At 40.2% G+C, this 22,594-nt stretch overlaps 1 protein-coding gene across 1 annotated transcript; it reads right to left on the bottom strand.

Moving 5' to 3' along the window:
• Window positions 1-204: 204 nt before the first annotated feature.
• rpl37 (ribosomal protein L37) lies at window positions 205-7,545 on the bottom strand. Its single transcript, XM_060935685.1, has 4 exons — window positions 7,453-7,545; window positions 6,440-6,575; window positions 967-1,051; window positions 205-306 (listed from the first exon to the last, which is right to left on the bottom strand). The coding sequence occupies exons 1-4, from the start codon at window positions 7,453-7,455 to the stop codon at window positions 237-239; spliced, it is 294 nt and encodes a 97-aa protein (XP_060791668.1). The 5' UTR covers window positions 7,456-7,545; the 3' UTR covers window positions 205-236.
• Between the last annotated feature and the right edge of the window lie 15,049 nt (window positions 7,546-22,594).

The following is a 22,594-nucleotide window of genomic DNA, read 5'->3' as shown; positions in this document are numbered from 1 at the left end:
GATGATGCACATTTAGCCTACCATATTAGAATCAGAATTGCTTTATTAATATGGGGAAGTAATATGGGAAAGCCAACGTTATGTAAACTTTCAACAAATGCACACACAAGCTATATTCCTCCAACATACTCAGAATTGCTTTATAATGAAAAGCTAACTTTCAAAAGATGTCATTGTTTGATAAACAGACCACAAAGCATCATGTTTGTTGTTAACATGTTTATTGGACGCATGTATTAAGAAGAGCTGGATGCAGCCACTGCTGCCCGCCTGGGTTTGGGGACAGTTCCTTCACGGAATCCATTCCTGCAAAAATAAAATAAATCTTAACATTCCTATTCATGTATCACATTCACTCAAGTACAACATGTATCTGACCATGAAGCTTTAAACAAAATTAGCATAAAACACAGTGAATGAACATTGTCAACTCAAGTTTAGTGGTAATTAGCTCAAGTCTGTCGGATACAGCCAGGTTTCAGTTCAACATCAGTAAGCCTTTAAGCAGACAGGCAAAAAAATAATTATAGAAGACTTGTTTGTGAACATTATTTCAGGAAACCAGTGAAACTGATTTCTCCCCCCATGAGCCCTACATAAATTAAGTACAAGCAGTTTCAGCACTGAAAAATTCTTACTTCTAATTTCCCCTACATATTGAACAGACCTCTTTCAAAAGCTATCCAATAAATTTTATATATTTTTGACCTTCAAAACACCACAGTTCTGGAACATTCACAGTTTTGCTGAGTTTGGTGTTGGCACACCAAAGAATAAACATTCATTGATGAGTTAAAGCACAATGGATCATTATTTCTAAAACAAATAAATAAAATTGGGGTGGGACACAAAGTTTAGAATTTCCCTGGTCCTAGGATCTAGATGCATTCAGCTTTTCAAAACAGACATTTTTCCTAACGAAGGAGATACTTCTGAATTTCCCAGCTTCGGATGCAAGCGGCTCACCTGAACCTACGGAACACAACCTTCATGTGTCTCATGCGGCCGGTTCCGGTGGTGCTGCGCCTCTTGGCCTTGGCACTCCAGTTATCTAAAAACACAAACAAGTATACATTTAAAATACAATTTACGAGCAGGGCAGTGTCCATCGGTTCCCAAAAATCACATTTTAACTTTTCATTTTTTAAAACACACTTCAGATAATTAACAGTTAATGAACTAAGCAAAGTTGAGAGGTAAAACAAACATATGCATCATGAAGTCTCCAGCACAAAGAATAAGAGGGATAACACTATTATAAACGTGGTCAGTGTTTTGTCTTTTACTCAGGACTGACTACACCACAGAAGCACAGTCCAACACTGCATATTCAGTTTACTTAACATTTACCTAAATTACAAGCAGATGTAAAGAGTTGTAATAAATTCACAACTTTAAAGACTCAAAAACTGAGCAAATGCCATGGTTGGCATGGCACATGACTACTACAAAGCAACCACCACATGCTGAAGTGTGCACTTTACACAAAGTTTCAGGTTCGAAAACGTCAATTCTCTGTTAAACAAAAAATTAAGCAGGCCTGCTTTTCTGAAAAGCACATTGTGTCTCAACAGCACACTGGTGAATACTATTGTAATGCAGCAATGCTTGCAGCATTATTTGATGTACTTCCAACACACCTACTAAAGTGAATTACAAGAAGGTTTGCAGATCCTGACCATAAAAGACTAAAAACTAATGAGTCTCGCACACTAGCACAGGAGTTGACAATCGGTGGCCAAGGTGAGGATGTGGACTGTACAAAGCATTTCAGCAGACTGAATCGAGCGCTGAAACCACTATAGCAACACCAATAAACAAGCTGGTACATTCAACAACTCCAGTTTTGTTTTCTACATGAACCATAGCAGGTCCTAGAGAAGATCTTCTGTTTTGTTTTATTTCATTTACCTGCTCTGATCCAATTAGTTGAGTAAATTTTTTTTTAATTGAGAAGAAAAACAATAACTGGGTTGGACATAATGACTGGATAGGAGTATGACCATTCTCCACGTCAAGCTCAAAACAGATGTCCCATCAGTTCATGGTCTCTAGCTCACATCAAAAAGGGAAATGAACCAACATGGAGAAGAGTACCACAACTAAAATTATAGCCATGAACGAACTAAACTTGTCACTACTTTATTGTGCTGGCGTCTGAACTGGACCGCTGTATTGTAAGTAGTATTGCAACTACTGATTTTGACAATGATTAATTGAAAAATAATCAGATTAATCATTAGATATAATTAATTAAAAAACTACAGCACTTTAATCACTACTACAGAACTAACTACGATTAAGTATATAATTGTTCACTAATTTCAATAAAATATTACTAATCATCAGATCATCTGTCACAGCATGAGAATATCACCAAGCGCTCACGCCAACCAAACGAGACACTAGGACTGACAAGGTGACATGTTCTGTACATTGTTTACTGCTCATCACTGACCACACTTCATGCAACTGCGTGTGTATATCAAACTGATCTGTTCAAACTCCGAACAGACAAAATGAAAACACATCTGCTGCCCGTTTTGCTTACCGAAACACTCCGATGATAAATGTATTTTGTTGGCTGTATGCACAAGAGGAAAATCATTTTCAGTGTGGGAACTGACTCCAAAGTTTTGCTGTTGAGTCTTCGTCTTCAATACCTGAGATTGGTGAATCGATTCTTTTCGGGACTGACTTTAAAATGTGAACCGATATCAGGATGGAGATTTGACAGTATGATGTGTATTAGGGTTGGGCGGTATCCAAATTTTGATACCTTTAAACTGTCTCTGTGTTTTCCCGGGGTATACGGTATTACCGAGAAAAAAATATTTTTGTTTCGGCCTACTGTGTAACGTGCGCCTATACCGGCGGACCTTGTCCAGACCTGCGCCTATGCCTCAAATGTACTATTTAAAAGCAGCATAGCGAATTATGTGCATTGTGGTATGGATTAAGCAGCAAAGCGAATTTTGTGCATTGATGAATGGATTAAGAGATATTTCAAAGCATCACGCAACTCTTCCTTCATCTTGAAAATAGCATTCAACTGTCGTTTACACATGTCTGCGTTGAAACGCCATTTGCAGCACTATTTCACCTACTCCATCAAAAAAAGTACACGATGAGCAGGATCATACCCTTTCAAGCATGGGAAATAAAAAAAGAAAAGAAAAAGAATCAACCAACACCCAAGTCCGTTTAGACTGCGCGATAAACCATATTCTTCAGCGCAAATGAGGCAATTCAAATGCGTGATAGCTGCACAAGGCAAAATCATATGGGCCCACGTCATGCCATGGCGGGGAAATTAATAATCAAATGGCCTTACCTTGCTTAAAACGTTGTCTTGATCACATAACTCCTTACAATTATTCCACTTAAATCCATACGGTTTAACACACCCAACAAAGATAGCAAGCGCATTGCTAATTCCCACCAGAAACCTAACAGTTTACGCTACGATGTTTTCTTCCGTTTCTTCAGTAGAGGACATTTCAAACGTTTATTACCCACATCCCAAATGTCATACGTTATATTATTTTACCTTGTTGTTACTCATGTAACCTACTCAAAACACAACTCATTGGAGAGATCTCGTGGAAGTGGAGTACCCCAGGCTATGGTGTGCCTTAGGGGACATATTAGATTTTTTTCGATTTTGCGCGGTCATTTACATTATTGCTGGCTCTTCCTTTTCGTTTGAAACCAAAATACTGCCACACTGTCGATGTTGTATTTATTTATTTATTTATTTTTTGCCACTAACTCGTTATCTTGACTTGCCATCTTTCAACCGCGGTCTCAGTCTCTTGCGAAGCTTTCTGTCAGACTCCAAATGTCACGCAGGGTTGCCATGGTAACGACATAAACAACCCTGCACGCGATGAGAACTTCTTTAGGAAATTGATAGAATTAGTGAAAATACGATCACACAGTTATTCGGGATGATCTTCAATTTATTTTATATTATGACCTCGTGTACTCCATATTTTAGATATTATATATTTTTTTTAAAATGACGGTAATGAGACCGATACCGTTGGTACTTTTGGATACCTCGGGATACCTTCTTACCGTAATACCGCCCAACCCTAATGTGTATATTCTGAATATACAACAGTTTATCATCACTATGGGTCAGAAAAATAGGCTAACTGAACTTCTTACAAGCTAACTGATTTATAACTTCACTATTAAAACTGCATGACATGAGTTGTGTTTGAAGTGAGAAAACATTCATTTTGTAGACCAATTTATTCATTTTCAGCACAAACTACTCATAATTTGACCAAAGTAGCATCAAGTAATTTCTGACAAATGAGGAAGGTTAGATATCTGATCACATGTGAGATGAGGCCAGAAAACCAATATAAAAGCTTTCAGTATGGACAGTTCAAACAGGGACATCATGCTTCCACTGTTGCTCACATTCTCACAAACTAATGATAGTAAAACAAGCTGTCATCAGGCCAGCACTACCCTCAGGGGTGATAGCGTTCCGGTGCCGCGCCGGATTTCCGGCGTACCGTGGCTGGGGTAAAAAAAATTAAAATCTAGTTCGCCCATTGTCCTGTGTCATTCTGAGATGCGCAGATAGACAGTAAAGGGAATTCGCATGATATGGAACTAGTGGGGAAAAAAGTGCCGTCACGGCACGAATTAGACCCTCTAATTCGTGCCGTGACGGCACTTTTTTCCCACTAGTTCCATATCATGCGAATTCCCTTTACTGTCTATCTGCGCATCTCAGAATGACACAGGACAATGGGCGAACTAGATTTTTTTTTTTTTTTACCCCAGCCACGGTACGCCGGAAATCCGGCGCGGCGCCGGAACGCTATCACCCCTGAGGGTAGTGTACACTAAAGAGTTTCTATACTGTAGAGAGTGATGCACTGTTTTCTGCTCTGCCATTTCAATCAAATCTATTTTTTATGAAGGTGGCATAGCACGCCAGTGTGCTTCATAACGCAGCTCAAATAACTGATAATGAAATTCGTTACCAACAATTTTTAATCGATGGTTGTTGCAACCCTAATTGTAAACAAGGAATTTGAGGCAACTGAACCTTCACAAATACATCTGCTCTGGAATTGCATTACCATAAAACAATTCTACAGCACATCCCAACAAAGGGTGTTCATGATCCCATTCCATTGACCTCTTCATCCCCAAAATAGTGCGTTCAAAATGTGGCTGCAGGACTGATCATGGACATACACAAGTATTCTCAACTCCAGCGCTTTATGAACTCCACTGATTGCAGGTTATGCATAGAATTTATTTTAAGATTCTTGTTCTTACTTTTAAAAGCTATCCATGGACTGGCTCCATCATATATCAATGATTTTATGAGTATCAAGCAAAAGAGCTCATATTGTTTACGGTCCAATAGCTTCAAACAATAAACTCAGGAGATTATGCATAAAACGCAGGGTGCTAGGTCCTTTACTTATGCTACACCAACTTTATGGAACAGTCTTCCTCCTTGTCTTCATGAAATCAAAATCAGTGGTGTATTTAAATGCAATTTCAAGACATTTGTTTAGGGCTGCATTTTGAGTTCATCCACAAATTTTATTACTAGTGGCCATATTTTCTCTTATTTTATCTAATTACTGCATATTTTAGATATTTTTGTTTGTAACTGACTCATTTTTCACATTGTAAAGCGCTTTTGATCACTGTACATAAATGGTCCTATATAAGATTATGCTTGTTAAATAAAAACACACCATAATAAAGTGATGTGGACATTAAAGTGCATATCACGGGTAAATTCAGGAGCAAGATCAATGTAATTCTCCTATTTTATATTAAACTTTGGTCAAACATCGGTCACATTTTGTGCAATTTTTTTTTACCTTGCGCAATACCAGAAAAATTCAGTTGAAATCAAGCTATTTGAGGCGAATTGGTCCGCCTCTGAAAAAACTTGGAATTTGAATGTCCCGGCAAACATTGATTTCCGTGACGTCATGTGCGGGACGCCTCCTTCTGAATCCTACGTCAGCGCTGGTTTGTTTATGAGAAAACGACCTGGTGGCTTTCTGCAAATTTCGTCAACGTTATCGCGTAATTATTAAAATGGTTAACAGGTGTATCATAGGAGGGTGTAGCAACACCAATCTTGACGGGATTAGTACTCGTCGTTTTCCAAAAGACCGGACAATGAGAGAGAAATGGGAGCGCTTGGTCTACACAGGCTGTGCACTGAAACCGTGCAAAGCTTGCGCAGCCTGCTGGCGCTTCCGCAGATAACATCACGAATCTGGCTCCAGACTCCCTTGGGATTTTTCCAGACGCATTTAGTTATTTTATTTCTGCTATAGACAGATGGCCTTGTGCAAAATTATCCTTCTGGATGAGTGCGTAAAGGGACATATTTAAAAAAAAAATTGGTACAGAATATGCACTTTTAAAAAGTACTCACACTTTCTCTTGCGCTTGGCAGGGTAACCACACTTGCCGCAGGTAGATTTCTGCAGGTGATAGGCTTTAGAGCCACAGCGGCGGCACAGTGTGTGCGTCTTATTGCGACGCTTTCCAAAAGACGACGTACCCTTCGTCTGAGAGGACAGAAGGAGAGATAAAAGTGAACAACTTGGGTAAGGATCCATCATAGATAGACTGATTTACTTTATTGAGCCCAAGGTGGGAAATTATGTTACAGCAGTAAGTTATCAGACATGCGAAAAAACACAGACACTGGACAACATAAAACAGAATTTTAAAGAAATTAAAAGTCCCAAGAACAAGCTGACTATACAATACAGTTTAAAATGTAAAGATAAAATATACATGTATGTGCTTTGTACAGGTGAATGTGCATTAATGACAAGAATTGTAATAAACGAATGAATTGGGGGTCTGGAATCTGACTAGTGTTTCACCACAATGGCAAACAGGTTCATTTAAATTAGGTCCCTCAAGTCTCTCAATAGCCCTCTAACTAGCACTTTAATGTCTAAAACAATGACATTTATTAAATAAACCTAAGGCAATGGGAGTAACTGAAGAACTCGTGAATATTCTAGATAGCCGAGTAAGGTTTTGCCAACTTTGTTTTTAAAAAAAAAAGTCAAAGAAACCTACCAGGCGCTTTTTAATGTACTCATAACTAAACAAAACCTATATTTTACAAAGTTAAAATTGTTTTTCTAACACGTAACAGTTTCAAAATAGTCACCCCAAATGAAACCGCTTGACCATGTCGCTAGCATAAACGCTAGCAGCTTTGGTCTACCACAGAGACGCTAACTAGCTAGCTAACCATTACAACAAATATTTCCCTAATTTATATATTTACACCGAACCCTCCACAATATCGAGGTCAACTGGCTCGAAATATTATTTCCATATAAAAGCCACAGCAAAACAACGATATTAAAGTGAAAAAGAGCAGATGTTAGAAGATTTTTGGCGATGAGGCCACGAAACACTCACCATCTTTTCTGTAGATGAGAGTCGAAAGAGGGCGGAAAAGGAATTGGTGCAGCACTAAAAGACATCCGGGTTTGCTTTCGGTGTAACACTGAAATGGGTCCTGAAACTTTTCTAGCGATTCAAGATGGGGTTTTGTTTGTTTGTTTGTTTGTTTGTTTGTGTATGTATGTATATAATTCGCTTATTTAGAATTTAGTAACTTTAGGCTTTCGAGATTTTTTTGGTAAAAAGCTGAAGGATACATATAATAGGTTTCATATTATTTATTATAGTTTAGAATTTAGAATGTCATTGACTACATTTCATTAAAAAAAAGGCCAAGTTATCTTCAGAACGTTTTGTAAAGTAGGCTTAATTCTTATTTTCCATGTACTCGAAGATTATCAAGCATAGAAAGTGAGGAATAGCAGGAGAGAAATTGGTGAGGTGAATCTGTGTAGGAATATCAAGCGATTGTGTAATATTGACCACCAGGGGGCGATAGCAGCTAAAAGTCAGCGCCTCATCATTGCAATCTTTGAGTTAAAGCATGTGACATCTGTGGGGTCTTGGAAGGGAAACCAGAGGCTGTTCTGTTTGAATGAAATCCTACAGAGGAAGTGGCTCAGTACCCTGAACAAACTCCTATTCTGTGAAAATGATTGGTTTCATAACAATTAGACTACCTCTGTGATGATCATTAAAAGAAATTTCATAGACTAGCCAATTATGACACCATCTGCTAGAGATGGACAAAGTACCCAACTTCATTACTGAAGTCAAAGTACAGATCCCACTGGTTTGATACAAGTGAAAGTTGTACAGTCAAATTTTTACTTAAGTACTGAAGTACTTGCTTTTAAAAATACTTAAGTATTAAAAGTACATTTTCTGTCAACACATCGTTGTATTATTGCCACAATGCTTACAGTATCGGATGCTGTTACCAAAGACAGAAATGTGAATTCACAAAATGAAAGCATGCTGTGCCATCATGGTGGTTAAACGTTAAGCTAGCTAGTCAGTGAAGCTCCACCTGACATGCTAGCAAACTCTTTTCAAACTCGAAATCATATTGGGTAGCTAACGCTACTAGAAAAGAAAGATTTCTGCATTCTGTTTATTTGGCAAGATTATGCTGAAACATATTTCTGAAAGGACTTCAGATAAGTTAACGTTATTCATGTTAGCGTAACTCTGTTTTTACATGCTAATTAACAGTGTCCAAGTTAACTAGCTATGTGTAAACGTTAGCTGTGAACAAGGCGATGGCAACTTGGCGGGCAAATCCATAGAAAGTCATTTGACTGACTAGATTGCATAGCTATTGGAACATTATCGCTAGCTCTAAAATCACAGACAACTTCGTTGCAAGCTTTCTCTTGGAATGAAACATTTACCTCCCTCAATATGCTTCCGCAGGTTGGACAGCGAGTTTTTGTAGGTCGTGATGTGGTTTGTTTTTGGCAAACAAAGCAAATATTTAAAATGAAATGGATCTTTAATCCTTTCAGAGAACTGAAACATGGGTTCTAGCTATAGCCGTGAGTGTGTGCATTCTCCAGAAGATTCGCCTCCTTCCATTCTGCCATCAACTGATCGTGTTCAAATAATGCTGCTGAGAAATCATTGAACTTGATTTTATACAGCCTATGGACATGATGTGACGCTAGTGATTACTGATAGGCTGTCTCAGTGTCACCTGCAAAAAAAAAAACAATCATGTTTTAGAAAAGAAAAGAAAAAAAACATCCACTTTCAAAGCTGCTTCATAGTAACGAGGACCTTGATAGAAATGTAGTGGAGTGAAAAGTATGATATTTGTCTTTCAAATGTAGTGAAGTAGTCATAAATTCCCCCCAAAAAAAATACTCAAGTAAAGTACAGATACTCAAAAAGTGTACTTAAGTACAGTACTCAAGTAAATGTACTTCGTTACTGTCCACCTCTGCCATCTGCTAAGATCTAAAACGAAAGAATGGTCATTTTGTGAGACAAGTGACAGTTGGAAGTGTTGTGACAGATGGAACCCCTTTACTGGGGCTCTACAATCTCATGTAGACAGAGTTGTAGCCTAATAAACATAAACATTTACATTATACTGCATTGTCAGTTCTTCAATTTGATTCTGTACCACAAGATCAACTGTTGTAAACATTAGGAGAACGCTGGGTGGCGACAGAGAACTGATACCACTGGCTCAGTGATACATCTAACCCAAGCTAAAGTTAGTTAGCCGTTATGTTTTTGTCAATGCAAAAGCTGCTAAGATTGCTATCTCTACCTTTTAAGAACAAGCCTTTCCTGAGGTTGAAGGTGGTGTGTTAGAGCAGGGAAAACATTCAAATGTCCAGGATAGGGGGCACTTCAGGGGAAAGTGTGACTGAAGCCAAATAATAAGCATGTTAAAATGTGTTGTTTAACATATAATTTTTGATGTGGTGAAACTTCATGAAAGGAAATATTTATGGAAAGAGTTTCCTCATGGGCGGCACGGTGGTGTAGTGGTTAGCGCTGTCGCCTCACAGCAAGAAGGTCCGGGTTCGAGCCCCGTGGCCGGCGAGGGCCTTTCTGTGTGGAGTTTGCATGTTCTCCCCGTGTCCGCGTGGGTTTCCTCCGGGTGCTCCGGTTTCCCCCACAGTCCAAAGACATGCCGTTTAGGTTAACTGGTGACTCTAAATTGACCGTAGGTGTGAATGTGAGTGTGAATGGTTGTCTGTGTCTATGTGTCAGCCCTGTGATGACCTGGTGACTTGTCCAGGGTGTACCCCGCCTTTCGCCCGTAGTCAGCTGGGATAGGCTCCAGCTTGCCTGCGACCCTGTAGAAGGATAAAGCGGCTAGAGCAGTGGCGGTTCTAGACCAAAATTACTAGGGGGGCCGAGGTGGGGCCAGTGTTTTTTCAGGGGGGCACATATGGGCAAAACATGGCAATATTTAAGCGTTCAAAATGTTTTGTTTAGTTTATTTAAAACCAAAACAAAATACATTGAGCATAAATACAATGAGATAAACATTCTGTCTCAATAGCCTAAACATAAAATAAATTGTGCTCAGTAAATCTTAAAACCATGTTTCTCTTTTTTGTAAAATAAGATTTCTATTTTTGCATACAATGAACCTTTTCTTCAGACGTGGCTGCACTGGAGTGTTGTCCAAGCACTTGCTGATATCTGGAGAAAGATGAATACAGTAAATATGAGAGTGCGACTGAGAACAACATTTATTTATCATTATTCAGTTATTAATTTATTATTATATCTATTTGTATTTTATATTTATTAATTATTATTCAGACTTCACACTTTCAGGGTAGGCTATATGAATTGTAGGTCGACACTGCTCACACACATACATTTGTTCAACATCACAAACCTGATGGTGCTGTACTTGATATGCATGGTGAATCTGGTTGTCCCAATGACTTGTTGGGTTGTCCCTCATTCTGTCCCTCAATCTGATCCTGAATGTCTTCATCCTCACTCTCAGATTGCCTTTCAGATGCCTCACTTTCCACCTCTCCAACCACCACCTCTGGCTCTCTCTCCTCTTTCATAATCTTCATCTTCCTTACTCTATGTTGCTTTTTGCCAACAGGGGCAAAAAAGGACATAATGTCCTTCTTGCTCCTTTCCATGATGATAGCCTACAGTAGGTCTATACTAAAAAGTAAACGGAGAGGAATGTAGCCTCTACATATCAAAAGGCCATTAAAGTTTTACAAGAAGGTTAAACACTGTCGGTTATTATTTACCCATTTCCCAAAAATATTAAGTTAGGCTACTTATTGCTGTGCAACGCACTTTTAAGAAAGCGCAATAAAACGGATTTATTATTGTAGTGAACAACAACAGTAAAACACGGATATGTGCAAACACTGACGTTACGAAATTGAATAATTTTCCTTACCTTCGCCTCTTTGCAGTAGCCTAGTCCTTGCAGGGCTGCAGCTGTTATCTCTCACGTCCGAAGTTTACAATTCGCGCTGCTGCTGGTCTTTCTGCTGCAGGTAACAGTGTGCGTGTAGCGCTTTAAGGAGTCCGTGTAGAACACTCCGTCATGTCAGTTCCGATCTTCGAGCCAGCGCACGTCAAAATTAATAAATCTTGTTACCTGTTCAGCACAGGGGCCACAACAGGGGCCAGGAGCAATTTTACAGGGGCACTGGCCCCCCCTGGCCCCCGTTTAAAACCGCCTATGGGCTAGAGATAATGAGATGAGAATGAGATGAGTTTCCTCATGGCCAACGGGGACCTTTCTGTATGGAGTTTGCATGTTCTCCCCGTTTCTGTGTGTGTTTCCTCCAGGTGCTTCGGTTTCCCACACAGTTCAAAGACGTGCAGATTAGGTAAAAATACCCAGCCACTGGGGTTGTACAAGTCAGTGCATACTTAGTGCTGGTCCCAAGCCTTGATAGATTGGGGAGGGGAGGTTGTGTCAGGAAGGGCATCTGGTGTAAAAAGAGGAGGAAAGAGTCTCCAGTGTCAGCACTTTGTAATGTCAGTATATTTTCTGCCACAGGACAGTCTTCAGCACAGAGGACTTTGAACTTTCTGGGTTCTCGCTAACATGACATGCTGCATTTTTTTTTTGGAGATGTTTGTTTTGGTCTTATTCACATCAAGAGAGAAAAATGGAGGCTAGTGAGGAAATGGCTGATTATAGTTTCTTTAATGTAAGTGTGAACAGAAACCAACTTCTCTCACAAACCATTCGCAACATTAAACATAACTAGAAAGGTGTAACATGTCTTTCATTATCCATCCATCCATTATCCATCCAGCCGCTTATCCTGTTCTACAGGGTCACAGGCAAGCTGGAGCCTATCCCAGCTGACTATGGGCGAGAGGTGGGGTACAAGTCGCCAGGTCATCGCAGATGTCTTTCATTAATCAATTAAAATATGTTTATGACAATGACAATTGTCATTGTTAAATTGTTGTGGAATTAGAGAAATGATATGCTGTTATAGAAAAATAATTACCTTCAGGGTGGTACCTCTGATTTGTGTTGGGCCAAATCTCACTATTTGATTATTTTTCTATAACAGAATACACTGTCGGCATGGTGGTGTAGTGGTTAGCACTGTCGCCTCACAGCAAGAAGGTTCTGGGTTCGAGCCCAGCAGCCGGTGGGAGCCTTTCTGTGTGGAGTTTGCATGTTCTCCCCATGTCTGCGTGGGTTTCCTCCAGGTGCTCCGGTTTCCCCCAAAGACATGCAGTTAGGTTAACATGGGGTGGCCTTGAGCAAGGAACCTAACCCCTGACTGCTCCCTGGGTGCTGTAATATGGCTGCCCACTGCTCTGGGTGTGTGTTCACTGCTTCAGATGGGTTAAACGCAGAGGATGAATTGAAGTGTGCATGTGACAAATAAAGGTTTCTATTTCATTCTTTCTTGACATTAACAGCAGTGTTAGAGATTTACAGCCTTCCTCTTGTAAACCAGCTTTATTTTCTAACCTGGGTTCATATTGCAAATGTAGTTGATGTATTTTGGAGTTGAGGAAGGTTGTAATGTCCTTTTGTATGTGGTATGCCGTCTTTTAAATGATCTTGACAGCTCTGCCTTGTTATTTGATTAATAGTATGTGAGATATTGTATATGGATGGAAGCCTTTAAACACTATGGTACTGCTTCAGTGTTCAGGTGTCTACTTCATCTAAATGTCAAATAACCTCCTAGTTCACATATGGTAGACTAATTATGGTGTAAAGACTACTAACTTGTGTAGTTTATAGGGATAGGGTGTCATTTCAGATTCAGCTATGGACCTAATCCATTTCCCAGTAAATACAGTGACAGCTTGGTTCATAAAGGCTAACATCATTCATTTTTATTTTGAAAAAATTGCACAAATGACTGCATATAACTGTGTGTCTGTCCCTTTTTGGCTAGGTCCATAGATAAATGAAATTCAGGTCTTGAGTATTGAATGGTGTGTGTGTGCATGTGTGTGTTGAGCATAATTTAAACAAACTAGCTTTGTCATGACACATGGTTTCGCTTAGCAGCGCACTGACACAGAATGCTAATGTTAACCTAATCGAAAAAAATTGAGAAGGCTTTGTAAACACACGTTCACATGCTGCCTGTTTCTCATATACTGTGCATTAGGCTACAGGCTACACTTGGTGATCCATCAAAAAGAAAGCTACTGTGTAGAACCAAAAGTTTGTGGATGCCTGACCATCACCTGACCATGTGGTTCTGCTCCAAACTGTTGCCACAAAGTTGGAAGCACACAATTGTGTAGAATGTCTTTGTATGCTGGAATATTCCCTTCACTAGAACTAAAAGTCCCAAACATGTCCCAGCATGATAATGCCCCTGTGCACAAAGCTAGGGCCATGAAGACATGGTTTGCCAAGGTTGGAGTGGAAGAACTCAGCTGGCCTGCACAGAGCCCTGATTTCAACCCCACTGAACACCTTTGGGATGAATTAGAACACCAACTGCACCCCAGGCCTCTTCACCTGACATCAGTGCCTGACTTCACGAATGCTCTTCTGGTTGAATGAGCAGAGCCACACTCCAAAATCTAGTGGAAAGCATTCCTAGAAGAGTGGAGGTTATTATACTGTCGTCATCGGCTGTCCATCGCTAGCGATGATGACTGCTTCATTAGGATGTGCAGAAACGCAGATGGGCCGCGAGGCCTGCACCAGAGTGACAGAGTCATCCACAGCAGTGGCATGAATGGCCTGGTTGAGCTGCTATGGAATGTCTGGTTTCGTGAGCTCTTGTATACTTCCTTTGATGCTTGTCTTCAATTGCAGACACTGAGCTTTTAACTATACTTCGCCATGTTGCTCTATCCGAGACATCCCTTTCCCACGTCTGATTGATAACTCCAGCATTCTTCATATTCCTCTTCAAGACATCTTTGTACCTCAGTTTCTGTCCTCCTTGTTTCCTCTTTCCCTGGCTTAGTTCTCCGTAGAAAATGGCTTTGGGTAGTCACGTGTCAGGCATGCGCCGGATGTGTCCAGCTCAGCGAAGTTGGGAGGCTGTATTAAGGGCTTCCATGCTTACTGTTTTGGCTCACCTGAGGACTTCTACAAGAAGTAGAAGTAGATGGTTATTATAACAGCAATGGGGATTAAATATGGGATGGGATGCTCAAAAAGCACATATGGGTATGATTGTGAGATGTCTACAAACTTTTGGCCATATAGTGTATGGTAGTCTATAGACAAAAAAAGTAATTGCGAAGCACATAGCATATTGCTGGATAACTGGAAACCCAGTACTGCCATTGTCTCATCTGATAAACATGTTGAATCCAGCCCTTGAATAAATGCCAGAGAGATTGACATTCATGTAACTTTTTGCATGGAGAATTTGGAGGTAGTTTGTTCAGGTTTAAATACTTGTCTTTGTAAATAATCATAGTAATTATCTCTAAAACAATGCATTTTCTTTCTTTCTTTTTTTTACTCAGCCAAATAAATTATATGGACATTTTGAAAAACTGGCTAAGTTTCTCTTTAATAAAACAGCTGGGTGGCACGGTGGTGCAGTGGTTAACACTGTCGCCTCACAGCAAGAAGGTCCTGGGTTTGAGCCCAGTGGCCAGCGAGGGCCTTTCTGTGTGGCGTTTGCATGTTCTCCCTGTGTCTGCGTGGGTTTCCTCTGGGTGCTCCGTTTTCCCCTACAGTCCAAAGAGATGCAGGTTAGGTTAATTAGTGGCTCTAAATTGACCATAGGTGTGAATGTGAGTGTGAACGGTTGTTTGTCTCTGTGTAAGCCCTGCGATGATCTGGCTACTTGTCCAGGGTGTACCCCGCCTCTCGCCCATAGTCGGCTGGGATAGGCTCCAGCTTGCCCATGACCCTGTAGAACAGGATAAGCGGCTACAGATAATGGATTGATGGCTAAGTTTCTCTTTAATAAAACAGCTAGGTGGCATGGTGGTGCAGTGGTTAGCACTGTCACTTCATAACAAGAAGGTTCTCGGTTTGAGCCTAGTGGCCGGCGGAGGCCTTTCTGTGTAGAGTTTGCATCTTCTCCCCGCGTCTGCGTGGGTTTCCTTCGGGTGCTTCGGCAGTCCTCGAAAAAAATCTCCCAGCCTTACTTGCCCAATGGGCAAGCAGCACCCAAAACATACTTGCCTGAAAAACAATTCCACTTGACCAGAGCTTTATTTTATTTTGGAGAGGACAGAATGCATCCATCCACCCATCCATTATCTGTAGCCACTTATCCTGTTCTACAGGGTCGCAGGCAAGCTGGAGCCTATCACAGCTGACGATGGGCAAGAGGTGGGGTACACCCTGGACAAGTTGGTTGCCAGGGCTGAGGATAGAATGCAGTTGATTTATATAAGTGAAGCACCATAATTATCATAAATTCACAAAACCATAACACCAATATATGCAGACACATTCAGAAAGAAAGAAGTTCTAGTAGTGGAGGAATGAATAATTTAGGGTATATTAAGTTGTGGAGAGTTTTGAATGAGTATAATAATAATAATAATAATAATAATAATAATAATAATAATAATAATAATAATAATAATAATGATGCTGGAGCTTTGTTTATGTTATCAAAGGAACACAGTCCTGTGCAAAATGTCACTGTGGAACCAGAGAGTGTAGAAATGAACCTACAGTTCGAGAGAGTTCCATACAAACACACTGAACTTTACAATAGCTGCACGCATGTTAAATGGAAATAAATCGACTAAGGCAGGAAAAACTCATCTCATCTCATTATCCCTAGCCGCTTTATCCTGTTCTACAGGGTCGCAGGCAAGCTGGAGCCTATCCCAGCTGACTACGGGCGAAAGGCGGGGTACACCCTGGACAAGTCGCCAGGTCATCATAGGGCTGACACATAGACACAGACAACCATTCACACTCACATTCACACCAACGGTCAATTTAGAGTCACCAGTTAACCTAACCTGCATGTCTTTGGACTGTGGGGGAAACCGGAGCACCCGGAGGAAACCCACACGGACACGGGGAGAACATGCAAACTCCGCACAGAAAGGCCCACGCCGGCCACAGGGCTCGACCCCGGACCTTCTTGCTGTGAGGCGACAGCGCTAACCACTACACCATCGTGCTGCCGCAGGAAAAACTATTTTGGATAAAAGTGTTATTGTCCATTACACACTGATCAACCTGTGTCACTCAACTGTGCCTTTGAATAGAGAATAAATGAAAAGGGAACTGAACATTAACCATTTATTGAAATTATTATTACAAGAATGATTATAGTTACTATATGACTACAGCTACAACTGGAATGTGTTGATTCTGTTCGTGTTTGTAATTATTGTACCATCCACTATTAGATAAAATTAAATTAAAATCTTACAATATTGTTTGAAAGTCTAAAGCAAGATATATTTTTATTTTACAAATAATAACACTTCAGATATTGTTTTAACAATAATAAGCATGATAGAGTGCAGATAAATCTGTAACTAGATGTCCTTGGGGTTGATGAGACATGGAGGGGTGGGAATAAGATCTAGCCCACAGTTTAGGTCAGAGCCCTTTGAGAGTAAATGCTTTGGCTTTCGCAACATTCTGTTCCCAAAAGCTGATGTCGGGAAAAAGCATTTACACAAAGAATGTTTTCTTGCTTCTGTAGTTTTTTTTAAATTGTTCTTCTGTGTCGGGACTTTTCGGGAAAAAGAATGTACTGTATATTCCAACATGTAGCTAATGCTAACGCTAGACCACAAATCTGCACCGTCACTCCAGTCATTTCGAGGAATTTTGTACAGATCATAACCGCTAATAAACTCTAATTTCCGTGTATATCTATCTATCTATCCTGTGCTTCTTTCTGACTAAGATTATCCGAGTAATCCAGTAGTAGAGCTTTATTAGCTGTAGTTTTCTTCAGACAACAGCAACAGACGCCGGACATCTCGGCTTGGCTCCAGTATGTGAACAGCCAATCAGCAGGTCCTGTAGGTGTTTACGATTTTTATGTCATGATTTACAACCAATGGGAGACACCCTTTGCCAGCTGTCCACCAATCACAGGCTCCCGTGCCACAGTGGTGGTATGTTGATAAATATTTAGAAAATAAAAATGATATCATTACGAAATATATGAAACAATCAAAAACAATTTTAAAAAAATTTAATATGTATAGTGGTTAGAGGTAAGGAACATTATTCAGTAATATCGTTTATTATTAACTCCAATCATGATATAAAAGTTCCAAGTTTGACACCTGCCCGCTTCAACCGTGCTGCTGGCACATGAGGTCCTTGACCCTCATCGCCTTTAGCCAATTGGTATAATTACGGTCATTACTTGGACCCCTCTGAGCCGAGCTTTTCCAGTACACTCGAACACATGCATACTCCAATGAATTATAACCAAAAACAAGGAAATTTGAATGATTTCCTCAAAATATGTTTTGTACTTTTATATATTGTCGTGTTGATGAATAAAACTTTTTAATGCACTTCCCGTGAAACGAGACGAGCTACTTTAGACTGGTTTCCTGCTCTCTTAGCGCCTGTGTTCCTGGGTTGCTTAGGTTGCCAGCACTAACTTTTGCCATCTGATCGGACGATTACCATTAAAGTTTTACTCGCCCTTGCACAAACTTTAGTTGTCTCGGACGATCGGACATGAGGTTTTTCGAGCATTTTTTCGTTTTCCCCCACAGTCCAAAGACATGCAGTTAGGCTAAGTGGCTACTCTAAATTCTCCATTGATCAAGCTTGGAGAGGGATGGGCTCCACCAGACACACCAATAATGGACTGTTACAATGTCATTAGTGGTACCCCTACGGCCCTTGTAGGCTATGGAAAAGAAGAAGAAGAAGAAGGATAAAACAGCCAGTTGCATATTCACAAGGCATTACATAAACACATGGTGTGTGTACTTTTATTTTATTAGACCCCAAGGGAAATATGTGATTCGATACACATATGCGAGAATGTGTGCGTCTGAGATGCTCTAGTTCATGTGTGTGTGTGTGTGTGTGTTTAGATGGTTAGTGTATGAGATGGCACGTTTACTGCTCTACAAAGTTGGAAAAAGAACCAAACCAGCACTTATTCTCAGTAATTGTGTACAATTTCTGCTTATTTAAACGTTTTTCACATCTGCTTTGGACTTTTATAACTGATTTAGTAATTTAACACTCTTTATGTTGAAATTTGAGATTTGCAATGACAGATATACTGCCACATAAATTAGCCTTAAGTCTAGTAACAGTTTGTAAACTCGGTGTATACATTTCTGTTATTGCTATGTCAGATTTCCTGTCTTCATGGGAAAAGCTTATTTTTGTGGCATTGCTCATTTCCACATGACCAAACAAAACTAACTTGAGTTTCTTTCTTGAGAACCAAACAGGTAACAGTGTATATTCTTTTTTTTTTTTGCTATAGTTGTTGTAATTATATTTATATTATACTGTATATAGCTTGAACACTGACATACTGGATGGCACGGTGGTGTAGTGGTTAGCACTGTTGCCTCACAGCAAAAAGGTTCTGGGTTCAAGCCCAGTGGCCGACGGGGGCCTTTCTGCGTGGAGTTTGCATGTTCTCCCCATGTCTGTGTGGGTGTGCTCTGGTTTCACCCACAGTCCAAAGACATGCAGGTTAGGCTAATTGGTGGCTCTACATTGACTGTAGGTGTGAATGGTTGTTTGTCTCTATGTGTCAGCCCTGCGATGATCTGACGACTTTTCCAGGGTGTACCCCACCTTTTGCCCATAGTCAGCTGGGATAGGCTCCAGCTTGCCCGTGACCCTGCACAGGATAAATGGTTATGGATAATGGATGGATGGGTGGATTGACATATTGTGTGTGTACATATATAAAGCTTTTCACAACAATTTACATATTGTTAATTCTGCATGTCACAAGATTTTCTGCCTATTGAATAACTTCACAACTTGATGCTAGCTAGGCAGCCTGCTCTTATGCTCTTTTAAATCCTAGCTTTACTATTCCAGATGTCACAGATAGAAAAAAAAGAGTAATCTTTCTGAACATCTGATATGTGACCTCCAGTATTTCCTGTTTGTGAAAATATTTTCACAATGTTCTGATGTCCGAACAGAAAAAAAAACCACCTGGAGATTCTGTGCAATTTCTATGGTTTTACCTTCAGGCCCTGTGAAAGACATTAATAGAGAAAAATGCACACTCACATGCATACTGTAATACGCCACACCGTTAATCCACATATCCCCCTACCTCAGAATTAATGTATACAGACAATTTACCATGTATAGACTCACAGATACATAGATACATCACAGTAGCCCCTCTCCCCCAAGAACATAATAATCTATAATCTAGCACTATAAATGCCTCATCATTTTGTCCTTCTGTATCTCTGGCTGAACCCTTACAAGTGTTATTTGAAGCCTTTAACAGTTTCCAGTTTAGAAAAGGCTACAAGGCTTTTGGAAAGCTAGAGCCATCAAACATCCAAAGAACCCTTCAGGAATTATTTTTTGCAAGGGTGTCTGTTGTTTTTGATCAGGTGATATCTACTCTCGGCCATTAGACCTCAGTCTGGCACCTTGCATATGAGGTTTATTGAATACAGGCCTTAAGTATTGGCTATAGTTCATGCAGAACACAAGATAAAAACTGAACTAAATACACCAACTTGTCTTTGCTTAAACGTAGAACCAAAAAAGACAGCAAATCATGCAGTGTTTAAATAATATTGGCTGGCTTGTTTTCATGGTATATCAGATATATTCCATTCAGCTAGCATGAAATTGAACAAGTCAAAGACAAGTTCAATATTATGCTAGCTGAATGAAATATATCTGATATACCACGAAAACAAGCCAGCCAGTATGATTATTATACATACACACTCTCTTTTCCAGTTTTTCGATGTCCATTGGTATGTTTTTCTCTTGTATAAATACGCGTGAAGAATATCTAATGAAGTTTTGATAGCCTTTCAGGTGTTCAACGCATTTTTCCTTTTTCCGGCGAACAAAGAAATGCAGAAAACTTTCTCATTGAATAATCGCATCAGCTCCGATGTCTCACGTCATGTTGTCTTGACAACCATGCAATATCATAAACCATATTCAATGCTCATTGTCCATTGGGTGGAGTGGCGTAATACACATAGGATAAGTGATATGCTAACAATGTTGCATGCTATCAAACCAAATGAATGAAACCCACTAGAAGGGAATAGAATACCTGTTTTTATTCCATTGAAAAAGTGTCCTGTATGTACAATAATCAAGTTTTTCAGATGGGCCCAGAGTGTATAGAACGCAGGCCTTCCATTGGCTGGTGAATGATGTGCAGTTCCTCAATCACTGTCCATTATCATAATCTTCATACAAAACCCCAGCTCAAATACCTGCAGGTTGCTACAACACACACACACACACACACACACACACACAGTTGCAAGCACCCTATTTTTTTTCATTTCTCATCTCATCTCATCTCATTATCTCTAGCCGCTTTATCCTTCTACAGGGTCGCAGGCAAGCTGGAGCCTATCCCAGCTGACTACGGGCGAAAGGCGGGGTACACCCTGGACAAGTCACCAGGTCATCACAGGGCTGACACATAGACACAGACAACCATTCACACTCACATTCACACCTACGGTCAATTTAGAGTCACCAGTTAACCTAACCTGCATGTCTTTGGACTGTGGGGGAAACCGGAGCACCCGGAGGAAACCCACGCGGACACGGGGAGAACATGCAAACTCCACACAGAAAGGCCCTCGCCAGCCCCGGGGCTCGAACCCAGGACCTTCTTGCTGTGAGGCGACAGCGCTAACCACTACACCACCGTGCCGCCATTTTTTTTTTTCATTTGTTATAGATTTCCATCTTATCACTTCTACATTATCGAGTCAGTACAAAAACATTTTACAGTTCCAAATGTTAATTTTTCCAGCACAAAATTAAATGTTACAGGGAAAAATGTTTGTTTCTAAGCAGCATATTACATAAGAAACCACTTTTCAGATTAAAAAAGAAAACATAATGAAGGCGACTGGGTTTTGCTGCAAAATTAAGAAGCAAGTGTGACAGTCAAAGTGAAGAACTGTGGCTGGTTCTGTAAGATGCTCAGTAAAACCTACAGCTCATTTCCTTATAAAACTGCACTCATTGTACCTGAGACTGCTATTTTTTTTAAGCAAAAGGACGTCTCATACCAAATATTGACTTTGTTTCATTTATTATGGCTTACTGCAGTTTATAGTATATTTATTTTCATGTTAAAACATTTCATTTCATAATTTTAAGGTATTTTTGGTCTACAGCATTTCTTTACATGTGCCAAAGACTTTTGCACAGTACTGTAAATGAACAAATAAGAAGTCAAATGGGTGGCACGGTGGTGTAGTGGTTAGCACTGTCGCCTCACAGCAAGAAGGTTCTGTGTTCGAGCCCAGTGGCCGACGAGGGCCTTTCTGTGTGGAGTTTGCATGTTCTCCCCGTGTTTGCGTGGGTTTCCCCACAGTCCAAAGACATGCAGGTTATTTGGTGGCTCTAAATTGACCGTAGGTGTGAATGTGAGTGTGAATGGTTGTTTGTCTCTATGTGTCAGCTCTGCGATGATCTGGCGACTTGTCCAGGGTGTATCCCGCCTCTCGCCCATAGTCAGCTGGGATAGGCTCCAGGTTGCCCACGACCCTGCACAGGATAAGTGGTTACAGATAATGGATGGATGGATGGATGGATGGATGGATGGATGGATGGATGGATGGAGAAGTCAAATGACAATGCTTTCATTACTGACACTTGGAATGCAAATAGAAATGTTGTGCAGGGGTTTCATGAAGAAACCCATCATAGTGTACAAGTTTTAAAGAAAATTTTCAGGGGGGAAAAAGATTCCATCTTTTTCCATCTTATAGCGTTCAATGAGGCATTTATCCACCATATATAATTGGTGAAAAATAAATATATGGATAAACATAATCGGTGCTTTGGGAGCATTTTGCTGACATGGTTTGAATCCACTTGTCTCTCTAGAGGAAAGAGTCACTGCAAATCTATACAAATTCCTTCTGATTGATTACCTTTATCCTATGATGAAACATTTCTATCCTGATGGGCGTCGTCTTGCCCAGGATGACACACCCCATCTGCAGGGCAAGATGCCTCACTGAATGGTTTGATGAGTATTAAAATGATGTATGCTGTGATCTTCACAGTTTCCAG

This window comes from Neoarius graeffei, chromosome 12 (genome assembly GCF_027579695.1).
Source record: "Neoarius graeffei isolate fNeoGra1 chromosome 12, fNeoGra1.pri, whole genome shotgun sequence".
Classification (NCBI taxonomy): domain Eukaryota; kingdom Metazoa; phylum Chordata; class Actinopteri; order Siluriformes; family Ariidae; genus Neoarius; species Neoarius graeffei.
The sequence above is the reverse complement of the archived record's forward strand: the minus strand, read 5'-3'. Positions and strand labels throughout refer to the sequence as shown.

Bases quoted from the DNA above. Each gene is read 5' to 3' on its own strand.
- rpl37 (XM_060935685.1), bottom strand. The intron at 1,052-6,439 runs GTGAGTACTTTT...TTGTGTTTTTAG, and splicing joins TGCCAAGCGCAAGAGAAAGT to ATAACTGGAGTGCCAAGGCC. The intron at 307-966 runs GTGAGCCGCTTG...TTATTTTTGCAG, and splicing joins GTTGTGTTCCGTAGGTTCAG to GAATGGATTCCGTGAAGGAA.